The following is a 15642-nucleotide window of genomic DNA, read 5'->3' as shown; positions in this document are numbered from 1 at the left end:
TTATGGTCGCGTGACGCCGGCTTTAACCTAAAAAACGTGAACCCGGTATTGCATGTTTATCTGTTGAAATATGAGTGGTTTAAAAAACACGAGAATGGAAAAAACGAGAATGACAAAGTTTGGTGCCTGTTTTTCCAGACGGTATTCAATAGGCATGACGTCACAGGTAACGTGATGAGAAATGCTATACCTAATGTCGCGACAAACAAGGTCTAATGTAACTAGATTCCTTGGGTACAGACAGACAGCAGACCGAAAGACGGATAAGAATTGCAAAGTAACTCGATATACAGAAGCATATATCTACCTATGGTAAAACAAAAATAGTGAAATTGTGGAGAAACTACCTACCAAAAGATCGTATAAGCGCGCCATTTCGTGCGATTCGAATATAAACTTTAATTGGGAGCCCGTTTGTTAGGTTCCACGCTGTGATCTACATTCGATAGCAGAACAACCGTAGAATTATAGTATGCCATTATTAATTTCGGGTGAAGAATTAATTTGGCCTCTCGCCAAAATTTGCTGGCAGCTTTGCTATTGTGTCGAGTTCGTCAATCATCCGAAACCATTTTCGCAACGATATTTATTAAAGGCACACGCGTCTGTTCTGCTCAGAAACGCTTTGGACAACACAAACGTTATGGCTATTAGTCACAAAAGGACTATTAAAGCAAGGAAAGCTGTATGATAGGATCCATTTGTAGGATCGATCTTAGCCGCAACGCAGATGTCACGACAATTTACTGAAAAGATAATCTTCCCTAAAGATACTTATAAAAAGGTGAACCTCGACATAATATGACATTTGCAACTGAAAGAGCGCGAAATATCAAGACCAAATCCTCCATTTTTTATGATCGTAGATTGAAGCGTTAGTACTGTTGTTGGTTCGCCGCGGTACGATTTTACATTATACACATCGTGACAAACGGCCGGTCACCGCTAAACCACGGCACGTGGCCGCCGTGTGTTTGTGCAACCGCCACAATCAATCCAGTCTGTCCCCGTTGTCTCCCCCCCCCCCCCCCAATGTACACACGCCGAAACACAGACTGCATTTTTTTAGTTTTCACTTGCCTTTGCGTATTCCTTCCTTTGTAGCACGCTTCGTAGTAGACTCGAAGAATTAAATGCTTTGGTCGCCGCGAAGTCACTAAAAACAGCCGCTAGAACGGCAGTTGCCCAGACCGTAAGATATCTCACAGCCGTCCAAATCTATTTTTAGATTCTGAAGTCGATGCTGGTCATCACATCACAATCCGGGGTATAAAATACACACCACTCGCAGAACGCGTCATGACGTCCATCCGCCGTACCCATTGAGAGATATAGCCAAAAAAAACTAGAGCGATGGTTTACCGCCGAAATTAGTCCCTAGGGTACTGCGCGCCGCCGTGCGGCGCGATCATTGTATAGTGGTTGGTAATCCGCAAACGAACAATGCCGATTTAGGGTTAGTTGTCAAGTGAACCTTGAGGTCTCGTGTCCGTGGGTACAGGAGGGCTGCTGTACCCGGCACCCTCACTTCATACGGCACAGACAACCCGTCTGAACCTAGTTCATACTGGGTGCAAACCTACACAGAAAAAAAACTGCATAACAAAGAAAGTCGTTCTACCACACAACATGTACACAATGACATTACGTTCAGCGCGGCAAAATTAAGTACATGTAATTTGCAGTTGGGAAATCAGATAATTATGATGGTATGTCATACATTTTGACCCTGGAAAGTAGTTATGATAATCATTTCACATCTAGCCCCTAGCGGCGAGATATCAGACTCACTGGTTTATGCGGACGCGAGTTAAGCAATTACACAGATGCGTTCACACATACACACTCAGGCTGGCACTGAATCTATAAAATAAAAAAGGTGAGAGTATTTTGCTGCAACTCTTACAATATGATATCCTGACTATTGAAGAAGACAACACGAATGTTTCACGGTATTCAATCCACTAGGGCATCGCTTCTTGGATTTTCGCTATAGCTGTTGAAACGAAATGGATTTAACGAAAACCAAATGAGATAATGTCCACTCTTGCGTTAAACACATTGAAAGCTGCGCCAACCTTGCTTTTCATTTTTGTCCCTCCCCCCAAAAAAACTAAATTAAAAAAAACCTACAGCATTTTAAAATCGATTTTTACCGACAGTAGGCGTGAGCTGAGCGCTGATTAGATTACATCGCAGGTTAGAGATTTTTTGAGGACAAGCATTTCAAAAACACGTTATTTTTTTGTCAGCCATGGTTCTCAATTCCCATTCAGTATGCCGTATGCCTAGGCCATCACCAAATCCATAAGGCACGGCCGTTACATAGGACCGAATTAAATTTCATTAGTGTAATAAAAAATCCTGTCCCTGGAGATTTTAAAATTCCAAGGACGCAATGGCTAGACGTAATAATGAATAAAAATACTAGTAATAAAAATAATCAAAAAAAAAAAAAAACGACAGACAAGTGACGCGTCTTTGTTCGTCATCTGCACAGTAATACCACTATATCAAACGGAACTGTTAAGCACATAAATTTGCATAGCAAAACAAGAAGGAAAACAAACCCAGGTTACCAATCAGAATGTAATGCAATGAATGCATCCTGTAACTGGTACTCGTTTGGTTTTTCTAACTTAATAAGCATTTATTATTATTTTTTTTGGGGGGGGGGGCTTAACAGCTCCCATGGTATAGCATTTCGTTCGTACTTTCCAACGAAAATGTCATCGATCACTGATCGAACCAAAATCCACGGCCATGTATTAAACCAAAACAAAGCAAGCATGCAATTTAAAATGCCCACAAACACCACTTTCGATATTATTGATGGATATCGATTAATACATTCCATGCCCCGAATCAACCGATCTATGCATGAATTTCGAACGAGGACTCTCAAATGTTTTTCTTTTGCGTCCGCGTTCAGTTAATTTTTCAGTCATCGCTTAACTGATTCCGTCTTGCTTGAAACCCGCATCTTTTTTTCCATAATTGTTTTATTATTTAGCAAGTAAATATGAGTCCAACGGCGATACCAGCAATATGCGATGAAATTACAATTACCACAAGTGTATCCCATTAGTATAGGAGCTCGTTTTGGAGCTGTGGGCGTCAGCCTCACGGGAAAAAAAACGATGTTTACCTGTTCATTTTGCGCAAAAATTGTTGTAAGAACATTTTTGTATAAAGTTGCTTCTTCTCGACCTTTTTTAATTGCAGAAAAAAAAGAAGGATATTATTTAAGGATTGCTTGTGGTAGGTTACAGACCTTGTCCTTGGTAAGGAGACACATTTATTACGGTGCACTGCGTGTGATCGATCAGGCATGACCATAATTGGCTTACTAAAAGAAGCGGCGAATTGCATTCAAAGCACGCAGTCAAGCGGAACCGTGTTTGTTATGTTGAGTGTGACTGATGATACAACATGCACAACACATAACTTTTTTTTGCCCCTGCCTACCTAAAACGATACAGACATAAAAGCTCGCTTCCTTATAAAGACGGGCATCCAACCTGTGATGACATTTAAACATTTGCTACAAACAATGTGTACAGAAAATGTCATTTCACACGCACGTTATTGAAAGCTGATTGCCAAAAAAATGCCTCAGGCTGAACCACAATGAAGAGCATGCACTTACTGTAAAATCATATCTTAGCAATACAAGGAACGCAACACCAAAACAACAGTTTCAATTTTCGAAATCCCATCCAGTTTACGTTGTTGACTGCAATAGACACTTGATGTTGTATATTTTCCTCGGGGTAATCAATATGCATTAGATAACTTCAATCGATAGTATTGATTGGGATTTTTAGGTGGCGTGGCTCTCGAATTCTTGGTTTCCCCGAAGTAATCGATTTCCATTATCATTGAATGCAGTACAATGAGTTCAGATTTTTACACTGAACTAACGTAGGTAGGCATAGCTGGACATAAAGCGATATTTTGTAACGAACTATGGATAATATACTGTTTAAGTATGCCTGGGTTTCCATATTTAGTAGTAACGGCCTTGGTTGGTTGCGCTCGAAATTTTGTGATAGTAAAACGGACATCTTTGGTATGGTAATGACAGCGTTTTATCAGTCTGCACTATCGGCGGTGTGTAAACATCCGGGAGCCCTGCTCCATTCTTGCCGCGCGGGGGCGCGCGTGCACGGGTCACGAAATGTTGCAGCATCCGCACGTAACCACCCAAATCGCTCACATACCACACCTTTCGCGCAGTTGCTACGGGAAACAGTTGCCCGGTGACCGCCAAGAGCACGAGATAATCACCATGGCGATAAAAGGGGCAACTTCTCGATGTCGGAAATGGCGACACTGGAGGCCAAGTGCATTTATTCCACAATAGTATGAGTCTAGTCTAAAAATAACTTGCAGATCGCCGAATTGTCGATAATATCGCGTGCACAATAATGCCACGTCTGCGGATCGTTGCTACAATTTGACAGTCCGTGATCTGAAAGATATTAGCGAAGTGAAGGGGATAATCTTCTCCTTCGGCAGTACCTCAGTGTCCGAAGCGTTGCACACGACAGACACATAATCGACCAGTAGTATCGATAATGTGATTTGGAATAATGAACATCGTCACATTTATGAGTGAACAAGGAAGATGTATGGCTCTCTTCAGCAGAGGCGAACCCTATACACAATAATTACAATGTACTTCCTTGTTTCGCACTGCTCGACCCATGCACGGATACAGTTTAACCTTCGCCAAACTTCATATTTCCGGTGAAGCATTCGCCGATATGTATCAGCAAAACTGGATCCGTCTTCAACAGATTTGTTTGGCAAGGGAATGTTATGGGGGAAAATACAAATCCTCCCAATTCCCAGATGACCTAGGCCTAATGATGTCGTTAAGAACATAAGGAAAGAAGGGGGCTTTAAGACTGACGCAAGGACAAAGACACAGATTGACTTCAAAGAAATCATGAAATGACATTTCCAAGACAGCAAATTTTGTTTTATCGATTTCGTAGATAAAAGGTTATTTTATTTGCTTGGTAACTGCTGTAACACACAGCGGAGAATCTTAATTCGCGGCAGAAATAGTCAACTGTCGGAAAAGCTATACAAGTACGGACGAAACTTCCCGCGTGGCTTGCAAAGTGTGTCCCGCGGCGATTTCGGTTTTTATTTAGCGAATGAAACTTGGAGAAAATTGGAGGTGAAATACGAGGCGTGAAATTGTGAGATTGGGAAGAACAAAAATCCAAGAAGTCTGATCGATGAACGGAACTTGTTTACAATGCACCATGATTGTATACTCTATAAAAGAAATTCACAGATAAACATTATAATTTTATTGCGCTTATATTATGAACTCTGATGTGCCAATCCCCTTTTGAAAGCATTAATGTTTAATCCCATTGTAATGTTTGAACTGAGCATACAAGAATCAATTCACGGTATAAGGAAGTGTCAATGCATTAAGTGGAAAAGGTACCGAAAAGCTCTTAAATCCAAGTGCAAAACAGGCTCAATGCATGTGAATCCCACATGAGATCAATATACAGTCGAGTCTCATTATAACAAACTCGTTCGGACCTAGCCAAATTGTTTGTTATACATTGTATCAGAATTTTGTATTAAGAGGAAAATCAGTCCCATTCATTGTGCATATAAATGCTCAGTCGGGACCAAGGCTTTATGTTTGTTATAACCAGAATTTTGTATTAACAGAGTTTGTACTAACGAGAGTCGACTGTAATGTTATAAACACAGACATAACAAGTGAGGGGAAAAGAGTTTGCTTTATCAGCGTAACACTTAGTGAGGTTTAGACAACATCACGCGAAGGCCTATCATGTAACTTTATACACACAGCAGCGTAACAACCGCTGGTCACCAATTATGATATAGCCTGGGCCTACGTCAGAGACATTAAAGGGGAGGTCACAACCGTAAAATTGAGACACACAACTGACGAACACTTATAACAATATGAATATGACAAGTGTATAAAATTTGATCGATGGGAAGTTGGAAGTGTATCAGAAATTTAGAAATTAAAGAGAACGAAAACCAGCCTCTCAAAAACTTCTTAACATGAGTATCTCATCTTGATGCTGGAGCATTATTAATTATACTCTTTGTGTATATTCATTAAAAATGCCATGGAAATCCGTGGGATGGGATTTATACACAGTTAACTTAATTCACACTCGGAGTGAAAAGGCGCATGACAATCTGATGCACTGATATCACTAACCCATTACAATTGTTAGATCTCCGGTTTGCATGAACGGATGTCCAGGGAATTTTCACTGATTATACACAAGAGTATAATTAATATGCTCCACTAACATGAAATACTCATGTTAAGTAGTTTTTGAGAAATAGAAGGATATCTGCTCGCACAACTTTTTGGGGGATACCCTGTATGAAGGGGATGCCCCATTTCGATTTGTGCATAATAGTTTTTTTTTAAGCTAAGGCGGGTTTCTCTTTAAAATCCATCACCTAATTCTGACCTTGGTACGTAAATGACTGTTTGACCCGCCAGAAGTTCATGGTTCTCGATGGAAAATCGTTCTTTTTTTTTACTCTGAGGCCGAGGGGAACTAAGAAACTCAAGGAATACAATTATTTGATTAAAGGGGACGAATATAGAACACTTCATTTTCCTTCCTCAAAAAGGGCAAAAGCACGTACATGACAGCAAAACAACTCGTTATTATAACTCAACTCACTGACATTTCGAGATGGAGTTTTTCCGACAGTTATGCTCTCTTTACGTCAAATCAAAGGTCCCAATGGGACTATGTGACCAATAAATCCAAAAATGAGTCTGAAAAAAAATATATATAAATAATTCTGAAATCGATATGTTATTTCCGTCATGTATTCTCGAGGGATTTTTGACGCACTGCACGCAGCGATATCACGAAGGAAAACTAGCATTTTTGAGGGCGACGGGATTCCTGTCGATTATGGGTACAAAACGAAAAAAGATATATGTACTAATTTCATACCGCTTAAAAGTTGGCTACTCCGCCAGATTTTTTTTCTCTGCAACCAAGTTAACAGTGCGTATGATCATGACGCGCATGCGTCAGTTTTCAACTACACATTCCATAGTGCTGCACGAGTAATTGGACAGAAAGGAGATCATTAGCATCAAATACAAGCCGGAAATTGGGCAACTAATGGTACTTTTCTATGAAATACTAGCTGTTATTAATGTTGTTCACGCGCATAATGATGCAATTTACGGTTACACAGGAAAGTACATGACATCATTGTGTTCAAGTTCATGGTCCCAGCCAAAACGGCCAGACTGGCCGCATTGTGCAGGTTTCTGCATGGTTACGTCATTTTGGCCGTTAAGGCAAGCAACTGAGTATCACCTAAGCTACATGCACGTTCGATTCTGTTTTAAACACAGCTCGATGACTCCAAAACGAACGGCTAGACCTATAATTTTTATGTGCAAATCCACGTCTCCGTGCGTCTATACAATAAGGCTATCCTGCTGGTTTTTGTCATTGAAATGCGAAGGAAATGCTACACCAAGACTCAGTTTCAACTGCATTAAAAATATTGCTTACTAGGACAGAAATAGCAAAACAACCACCGATTATTATCCATACGAAATTAATTATGCATTTCATTATGTCTGTATTGACAGACGGTATTCAAAAATCATCAATCCTGAATTATATCCGTATTTTATATTAGGTACGGATGACAGTACAAGCCTGCATGTATTCGGTTCGTGCAAGATAACTCACCATTCGGCATGTACACTACCATTATACGTGTATTATTATTCACCCTTCAAAGCACCCGGATTCTCTCACGAAGGTCACGCGTACAAAAGCTAGGGGCGCTATTGCAAATATCAGTCAGCCATTAGGCCCCCTATACATTAATTGTATTTTGCCATACAATTTTTTTCAACTACAATGCGATCATGCGTCATTTCCCACGTAGCAAAGGCTTCATTTTTTTTTGCGCTTCAGTCGATTGCCCCCACCCCAGCACACCATTTAATGTACCCCTTGTACAACGCGAAAACGTGGTAACCCTTTGTAGGCCTATGCCTTTCGCGTGAAGTATGAACCGGGCTTAATTCTTCCATAATCCATTCGGTACACTTTTCAACAAGCAGTTTTGAAAAAAAGGGTAGTTTTCGGGACAAAGACATTGCGCAACGCAATCTGTAGGCCCTATACGTTATGAAAACGAACGTTGTACTAAGGATCATGAACAAAATATAATTTAAGTTGAAAATAACCCTCTGCAACAGGAACGATGTTAATGCAACACGAACTCTTCCTTTTAATGGAAGTAAAATTCCCTTTCAATTCTGTAACATGGATTACAAAACGGTTCATTCCCCGCAAAAGCTATAGTCCCCTCGAATTTACGAAATATCGTGTGTTGTAAGTTCTGATGTGACGCTCAACGTAGATTTGATTTATAAGACCACGATCATCAGACAGGAACAGAAATCGACAAACAACGGGACACAATGCCCGGTTACAATCATCACCCAGGTAAAAGAGATCGTCACGTCGCATGACGTAATAGCCTGGTTGCCAGGCAACCACGGATCAATGGCGGATAATGAAAGGCGCGCCGTATCCAGGGCAGTTTTGACATGACGGGTTCGGTACTCGCACTTAAGCTAAAGTGGTTCTTTAATGGCTTTAAATAACATTTAAGATGGGCATTATTATGGAAAGCTTGTTGTCAAAATTGTAGCGGCTGCGGAAATAAATCATATTGCGTTTTACGTTTAGGAATTATCACTTGAGAGTTTAACTGCCACACACTTTTAAAACAATAAGTGCGATATTTGAACAGTTCGTTCAAATAATTTTGATGTTGAAGTTCGATAGCTCTCTATGTTCAAAAATAAGCAGGGTTATCGAGTGGTTAAAGTGGTAACATTATCTGAGAAGATACAGAAAAATATATACAAATAAATAAGCGCGTTGGTTTCAGTTGGAAGTTTTATCGGTATTTTTTTTTATTAAAGCATTGAGAATGCAAATTCCAGGAGGAATGCGCCTTCCAACAAATATATGCGATGTCGCTTTCTTTCTTTAGATTCTATGACTGTTCGTAAAATAAGGTTTTTACAAAATATGTTGCTCAGCTCATTAAGGGAAGTGCTGCATCATAATTTTTTCTAAACAGGATGCTCTGTCAGTTGCCAAAATGCCTTTCGAAGTACATGAACGACAGCATACATCTCCCAACAAGAAAAATTAGCAGGGCTAATTCTTGTCGTTTATATCCGCGAGGACAAAATGAAGAGGAACTGGCGTTGTCTGGCAACGGTATCCCACGACAACGGCACGAGCGATATGGGACACTTTATTATTATTTTTTTGTATCATACATGTATCAGTAATTGACAAGATAATGAAAGATAACAGAAAATTGGCAAGGCTAACCTTTACTGGTGTGCCAATGAATTTGTTTTAACAAGACCTTACAGATTTATTAACACAACACCACGCACTGACGGTAAAAAAACCTGTCGTTGATGGCGCTTTACCCGCAGCAATCCCGTTGCCAAAAGTATAGCGTGATTTTAGGACTCTATGAAATACGGACAGTTTTTCTTGAAAATCCTGCTTCCCCCAGTTACCTCTAGAATGAACTCTGCCGAGATCTCCTGGTCTTTCTGCCTTCCTATCTTATTCACGTTTCTTTTGTTTCCACTCATTGCGCATGCCTAAGTGAGGATAATTAGGAGAGTGACTGGTCACTTATGAGATAGTAGGGTAAAGTCCGATTTTCATAGAAGTCCGATTATGACAGCGATACTGACTTTGAACTTTAAAGAAGCGAGGATCACGACTGAGCAGGTTTTACCTTATATACGCGCGCTTCCGAACGCATTTGTGTTTGCGTGGCAGTGTCGGACGACTTCTAGTTGAAAAGTGACTTCAGGGGCAAACTCTTGGTGGCGCCCTGTTATTGTTCACGGATCCTTTTAGAACAGACTTTTATTTCCAAGTTAACTGAGTTAAGCAGCAATGTACAGTGAAAGATTCTTCTTTTATTTTTTATTTTCAAATTAAAAGATTTCTCCCACGATCCACTCACTAACAATTTCTCCTATTTCGTGATTGCAAAAATTGCAAACATTATTATCGGACTTCACTAAAACAGATTCACGAGTCTACATTCGATTATATAATTATTTTGCACTTCCACGGATGTTCCTCATTTTTTTTTTGTTCTTTTGACAATGTTATGAACTTGTATTCCTATATTCTGCAATAAAACGACAACTCGTTTCTGAAACCGGGAAAGTTCACTGTTCGTTCGATTCGTGAAAAAAAAAAATCAAGCACAGCGTCACGGCCTACAATTATTAGCCCTATGATCGTTCATTTAAAAAAGTTCGACCGAATTAAGCTGACAAAAACATCTCAGCCACCCGAGTAGTTGCTCAATGTTTTTTTTCCAATCTGTAATCCGTTCACAGTAATGATTGCATGCCCAAACATAAGTGAAGGCCATATCAGATGACATAATTCCAATGGTGAGTAGGCCTATTACGTAAATTTTAGCACTCGTGTAACTAGATTAGACTTGCCTCCAGTCGTCTGTAGTACTAGTGACTGATGACTTGAGGAATACAAACAATAAATACAGCGAAGTGTAAACTAGTTTGCGTTTCGTCGGCGGACTTTGTACCAACTTCCGCGTTATGCATTAAAGGCATGGTACCAGTCTAACCAGGCATTCACACCTTGACTTTCCTCGTACGTTTAATGAAACGTCACGCACTGACATGCGTGAGCTACCGAACCGTGGTACTGACCCCTGGTTACGAGGAAAGTCTATCTGACGTGGCTTTTTTTGTCGTTTGCAGTGCACAAACTTTACTTCCGGGATCGACAGATCAACAACCATGATATTAGCAACTCCACGCAATCTGCAAGGATTTTACGGAAACGGTGTCGATATACAAACAAGTGTTTAAACGTTTATGCTAACAAAACTCTAAACGGATATCAATAATGTAAAGTTTCAACGTTTAATTTTCACAGCCTTAGCCCTATATCTTCTGTGCATAACGACTTCCTAAGGACAAACTAACACACGTCTTGATCCACTGGAAAAAAATCCCGTCTTGTTTCACTCTTATTCTAAGTTACCAACGACATTAGGATCCTAGTTTAAATTGTCGGCCAAACACAGCTTTTATGCCAAGATTGTTATCGTGGAGAAGATTGCGTTACCCGGCGAGAGCGCAGTGCTAAAAATAAGCGAACGGTTAGTGCCAGATTTATTTCCAGACCGGACCCATCAAATATAAAAAAAAAAGTGTGGCGGACTTGCATACACGCACCATTGAGTGTACAATCTGGAACTATCATACTCTACAGAATGCAGAAAAAAGGTGATTGTGTATTTTATAGCAACATGTACATCACCACTGAAAACACATAATAAAACTGACATTGACACTATATTGGCCATCAGATCGCGTGTCCGATTCATCGTGTTATTATTTTTCTTCAGAGAAAAATCCACAACCCGTAGAGGTTTTCCAGTGATGGTTACCACAGATGACGTCACCGCGCGTTTAGCAGCGGAATCAGAATACAGCACGACATGTGAGGAAACGAGACATTCCCGCGAGTTGAGTCACAACGCTGAAGTCCCCTGCAGGAAAATGTGACATTGTCTGCTCCAGCCACAGTTAGCACTAAGGAGCTATCGAACGTTCCATGGTTGACACTTCATCACAAATCATACAGCTATCACGCTCCAGTCAACATTTAAAAAGATTCGGAATTTTGGGGGTTTTTTGTACTGGCACCCCGCACAACAAGAAACCAGACAATCAAACGAACATAAACAAACAGACACTTAATGAATGTTCCTCAGCAGAAACAAAATCTTACTCAAGCAACAGGCGTTGGGACTTGCACTCAACAATTCAGTCAAACAAAATGGCTTACATAACGATTCCTAAAATAAACGAGGGAGGGCTCTCTCTAGCGAGAGGACCTACAAGGAGATCCAATTGTGCATGACAGCCCCTTTAAGATATCTTGCATAGCACGATTTAGAGCGAGACGCCCCAGATACAGTTCGCGAGGAAGCTACGTGTTGGGCTAGACACGCCCCATCCGGCCCAAATTAATAAAAGGATGAACACTCCTGCTATGTGGGCCTATAAAATAGGTGGTAATAAAAGGTGAACCTTGATGATCGCAAGAAAATTAGACGTCAATTTAAAGATGCCGACGGAACCAACTATAATGATAAAATCAGTAGGTCTAATAATGTTTGTAAGTCGGAAATACTGCTTATTTTTCATCGGGTAGTTTCATCCGAGGAATTCAAGGTCATGCAGGATACGAACCTAAATTGAAGCTATACCTTCAATTCGATAGATTTGAACGAGTGGGATTTGTTTTCAGCGGTTGCGGAATACATTCATTGCGTTAGTCATTTATATTAGCTACGCATTGTCGTCATGTTGTAATGTATAAATGAGATTAATAGCATCGATACGCACCACCAGACAGCGTGTATACGCTCATGTCATCAATAAAAATTCAGACGGCGAACGAGAAGCCACGCTCAGCTCAGCGATCGAGCGATATCATGTTGTACGTGGCTCCTTGTGTGCGATGAAGCACTGATCACTTATCAGTAGAAGTCATTGCCATCAATTTCTTGCACGTATTCTATTTTGTGGTTCTGCACCTGTCATCAATCTGATATGAAATTGCTAATTCAAGAGATGTTAGAATCAATTAATTCCTACGCCAACAGAAAAATGGCCGTCACGATATACGTTCATATCGACAACCTTGACCACTATAGCTGTGTGTAAAATGACCTCATTCCAATCTCGCCGATAGCTAGCTGACTGCATACAATGCACTCGATCGTCGTTTGTACATATTTACGTATGTATTCAGGACCACAAAGTCGGTCGTTGTGGATACCCACACAAAAAGAGTCAACCCCGGCAGATACCGCGAAAAATGGTTTATTCTATTCAAAACAGAGTGGCTCTGAAACTGCAATTAAACATGCAACATTCTACAGATCTGTCCTTAAAATCTCATTGCTCTTGGGACTGTTTTCTAAACGTCGTTAGACGTTACCACGGTCGGTACTTCATGCATGGTTGCACATGGATAAAAGTATAACCATGGAGCTATGTTATAGCTAACCAGTCTACGTAGCGTAGCTATAGATAGTAACACTGCAAGGGCCTATACATGTACAGTAACAGGCGTCGCTAAAAAATGTATTATTGATCAACGAAGACAGATATGCCACGGACGGATTCGGGGAAACCCAGATGTATATAAACTTTCCTGATTATCCAAATGAAATTAATGTGGAACATTAATCAATGTCACATCGAGCAAATAAGGGGAAAAAAATAACGATACTTCAGAGAATGAAGAGATTTAAGATTCGTACCGGCAAGTGTATTATGTAAACTGGGACATCCAAGAAGATTTAATCAAGGAACTATCGTGACTGTCCAAAAAGATCGCTGTCGGGTACAGACGTTCCGACTGATCACGGTTCCCTAACGAGGCTCCCGGCCCTTTAATGGTGTAACCATTGTGAACCGCCCGTGATGGATTATGGGATGATCTGAACAACAGCTAGCTCAATGCTTTTCGCCATGGACGGGGGCCACCGTACTGGAGATGAAGCGTGCTCGGATCGATCTATAACTGTATAAGATGGGGCCAATTCACTGTAAATGGTTTGATGAACTTCGGTTTTGAACGGTCAGATAATAAATGTGGCGTTATATTAGGAGTAGTTGAAGTCTTGGGCGTTGTAGTAACGATAGAGAAAGGGGACTCGATGTGTCCCTTCTGCCGAGTAGAACTTGGCAAATCGTCAATGCACTTATTTCGCACTTGCGAGATTTCTTTATTGTTCTGGACCCAAACTTGTGAATGGATTAAAAAGATCTTGAATACACATCTTGTAAATGTACTTTTAGATCATGAGACGATTTTATTAGGCATAATTACTTATAACAAAATTTGGATTGCCCTTAACCTAATTCTTCTCCTATGCCGTTACCATATTTATGAAATGAAGATGAATGGTATAAACCGTTTTTTATATTATTTACGAATGACATACACGGCGGTAAAATGTACCATGATACAGAAACATTTATAGTGATTAAAAATGGTAAATTTGCTAAACTTGAAGTGAAATGGGATCCATTCTCTGTTTTATGTAAGTTTATTGTTTTGTAAAACTCCGAAGAGAAAAGTTTCTTCTGTTTCCTCCAAGGGGGACTGGGTATGGGCCTGGTCGCCGATGGTAGCCCAAAATATACGTATAACTATTTACTGCACTTTCGGAAACTTTTGAAATCATGGGGAGAATATGTTTATGAAGATGACTTATTTAATATAAGGCTTGTGTTTGATCATGACTGACCGTGGGTCTGCAGACTTCTTCATACTCAACATCGAGATTAAAATAACCTCGCGGTCCATATACCCGCACACGACAACCGTCTCAAAATATCCATCATTATTTTTTGGGTCGGCACGATTTCTCAATTTAACGGGGGAAGGAAATACGGGTCATGGACACAAGTGTCATAAAACAAAACATCAGTCAGCTTGCTGAGTAGGCCTACGACAGCGTGGAGATAAATTCAGTTATACAATCATCACGCAAATCATGCCTCAAGCTAGTACTGAATTATGCACGATTTTTTCAACGGTACCGGTGGTGCTGAAAATCCGGTCCCGATCGAGTATTAAGTCACGACAGTCACGAAATCTTGGATAAACAACAGCGCTTCACCTTGAATCTGAATATAGAACTGGGCGGTGGTCCGAATCCCTCCCCCGCATAACCGAACCGCCATGAAGCTGTTTTACGTGTTAACATCTGGCGTATATTATTTATGAAGTTCAAAGACCGTACGGTTTACTCTTGTGCAAAATGGCACAGAAACAAGCAAAATGGATGCACTATAGTCACTAACAACGAAATTATTTCGAACACAACACACCTCTTCGTGACTTCCGGAGTCAGGTTCTGGTACTTTCTCCTCCTGTCCAATACGTTCTGTCTTCGGCAAACTGCCATTTTCTGACTCCGCCTCTGCACCGGGGGGCAGGGGAGGCCTAGAATCTCCCGACTTAGAAGAAACCCTGAAATCGAAACCAAAGTCTTGAAAGATTATCTGAGAATCGAAAGAAACTTATTTATTGAGTCATCGAGTTTTGCCAGATTGGTGTTTCCGCTGGTATGGTGAGCCTGGGCTAGGGAGGATAGGCTAGGCTAAAGCCTAAACCTACACGCTGACACAATTTTCACGGAACTGAAAACATTGTCAGCGAACATCGATAAACGAAACATCCGGCGTCAAAACACAGTTAATGGAAAATCGGGATATATATCCCCCTCTAAAGAGCATTTCGGTCAACTTACGTCGCTTCGAGACCCGGTGACACAACCCCAGCGGAATGGCTAGCCTCGGTCCCCACGGTACCCCCGGGCACTGGCAGGCTTACCCCCGCCTCCTTTGGAACATAAGCCGACATGGTTTCACAATATGAAACCAAGGGGGAAGTTCCATCAGTTCCGAAACATATGTGTCGATATTGTCTCTCTCGAGCTGTCTCG

General features: G+C 40.8%; 1 protein-coding gene across 1 annotated transcript; it reads right to left on the bottom strand.

The window, feature by feature from the left end:
* Positions 1-1408: 1408 nt before the first annotated feature.
* On the bottom strand, positions 1409-15590 carry LOC119723978. The gene is made up of 5 exons (XM_038194901.1): positions 15448-15590; positions 15026-15167; positions 11357-11359; positions 3615-3620; positions 1409-1579 (listed from the first exon to the last, which is right to left on the bottom strand). The coding sequence occupies exons 1-5, from the start codon at positions 15558-15560 to the stop codon at positions 1409-1411; spliced, it is 435 nt and encodes a 144-aa protein (XP_038050829.1). The 5' UTR covers positions 15561-15590.
* Positions 15591-15642: the final 52 nt, after the last annotated feature.

This window comes from Patiria miniata, unplaced genomic scaffold (genome assembly GCF_015706575.1).
Source record: "Patiria miniata isolate m_02_andy unplaced genomic scaffold, ASM1570657v1 HiC_scaffold_17, whole genome shotgun sequence".
Lineage (NCBI taxonomy): Eukaryota > Metazoa > Echinodermata > Asteroidea > Valvatida > Asterinidae > Patiria > Patiria miniata.
Note: the sequence above shows the minus strand (reverse complement) of the source record. Positions and strands in the feature narration are given on the sequence as shown.

Coding starts and splice junctions, on each gene's coding strand:
- LOC119723978 (XM_038194901.1), bottom strand. CDS start 15,560: ATGTCGGCTTATGTTCCAAAGGAGGCGGGGGTAAGCCTGCCAGTGCCC. Junction 15,168..15,447: donor TCACCGGGTCTCGAAGCGAC/GTAAGTTGACCG, acceptor TTTCGATTTCAG/GGTTTCTTCTAAGTCGGGAG.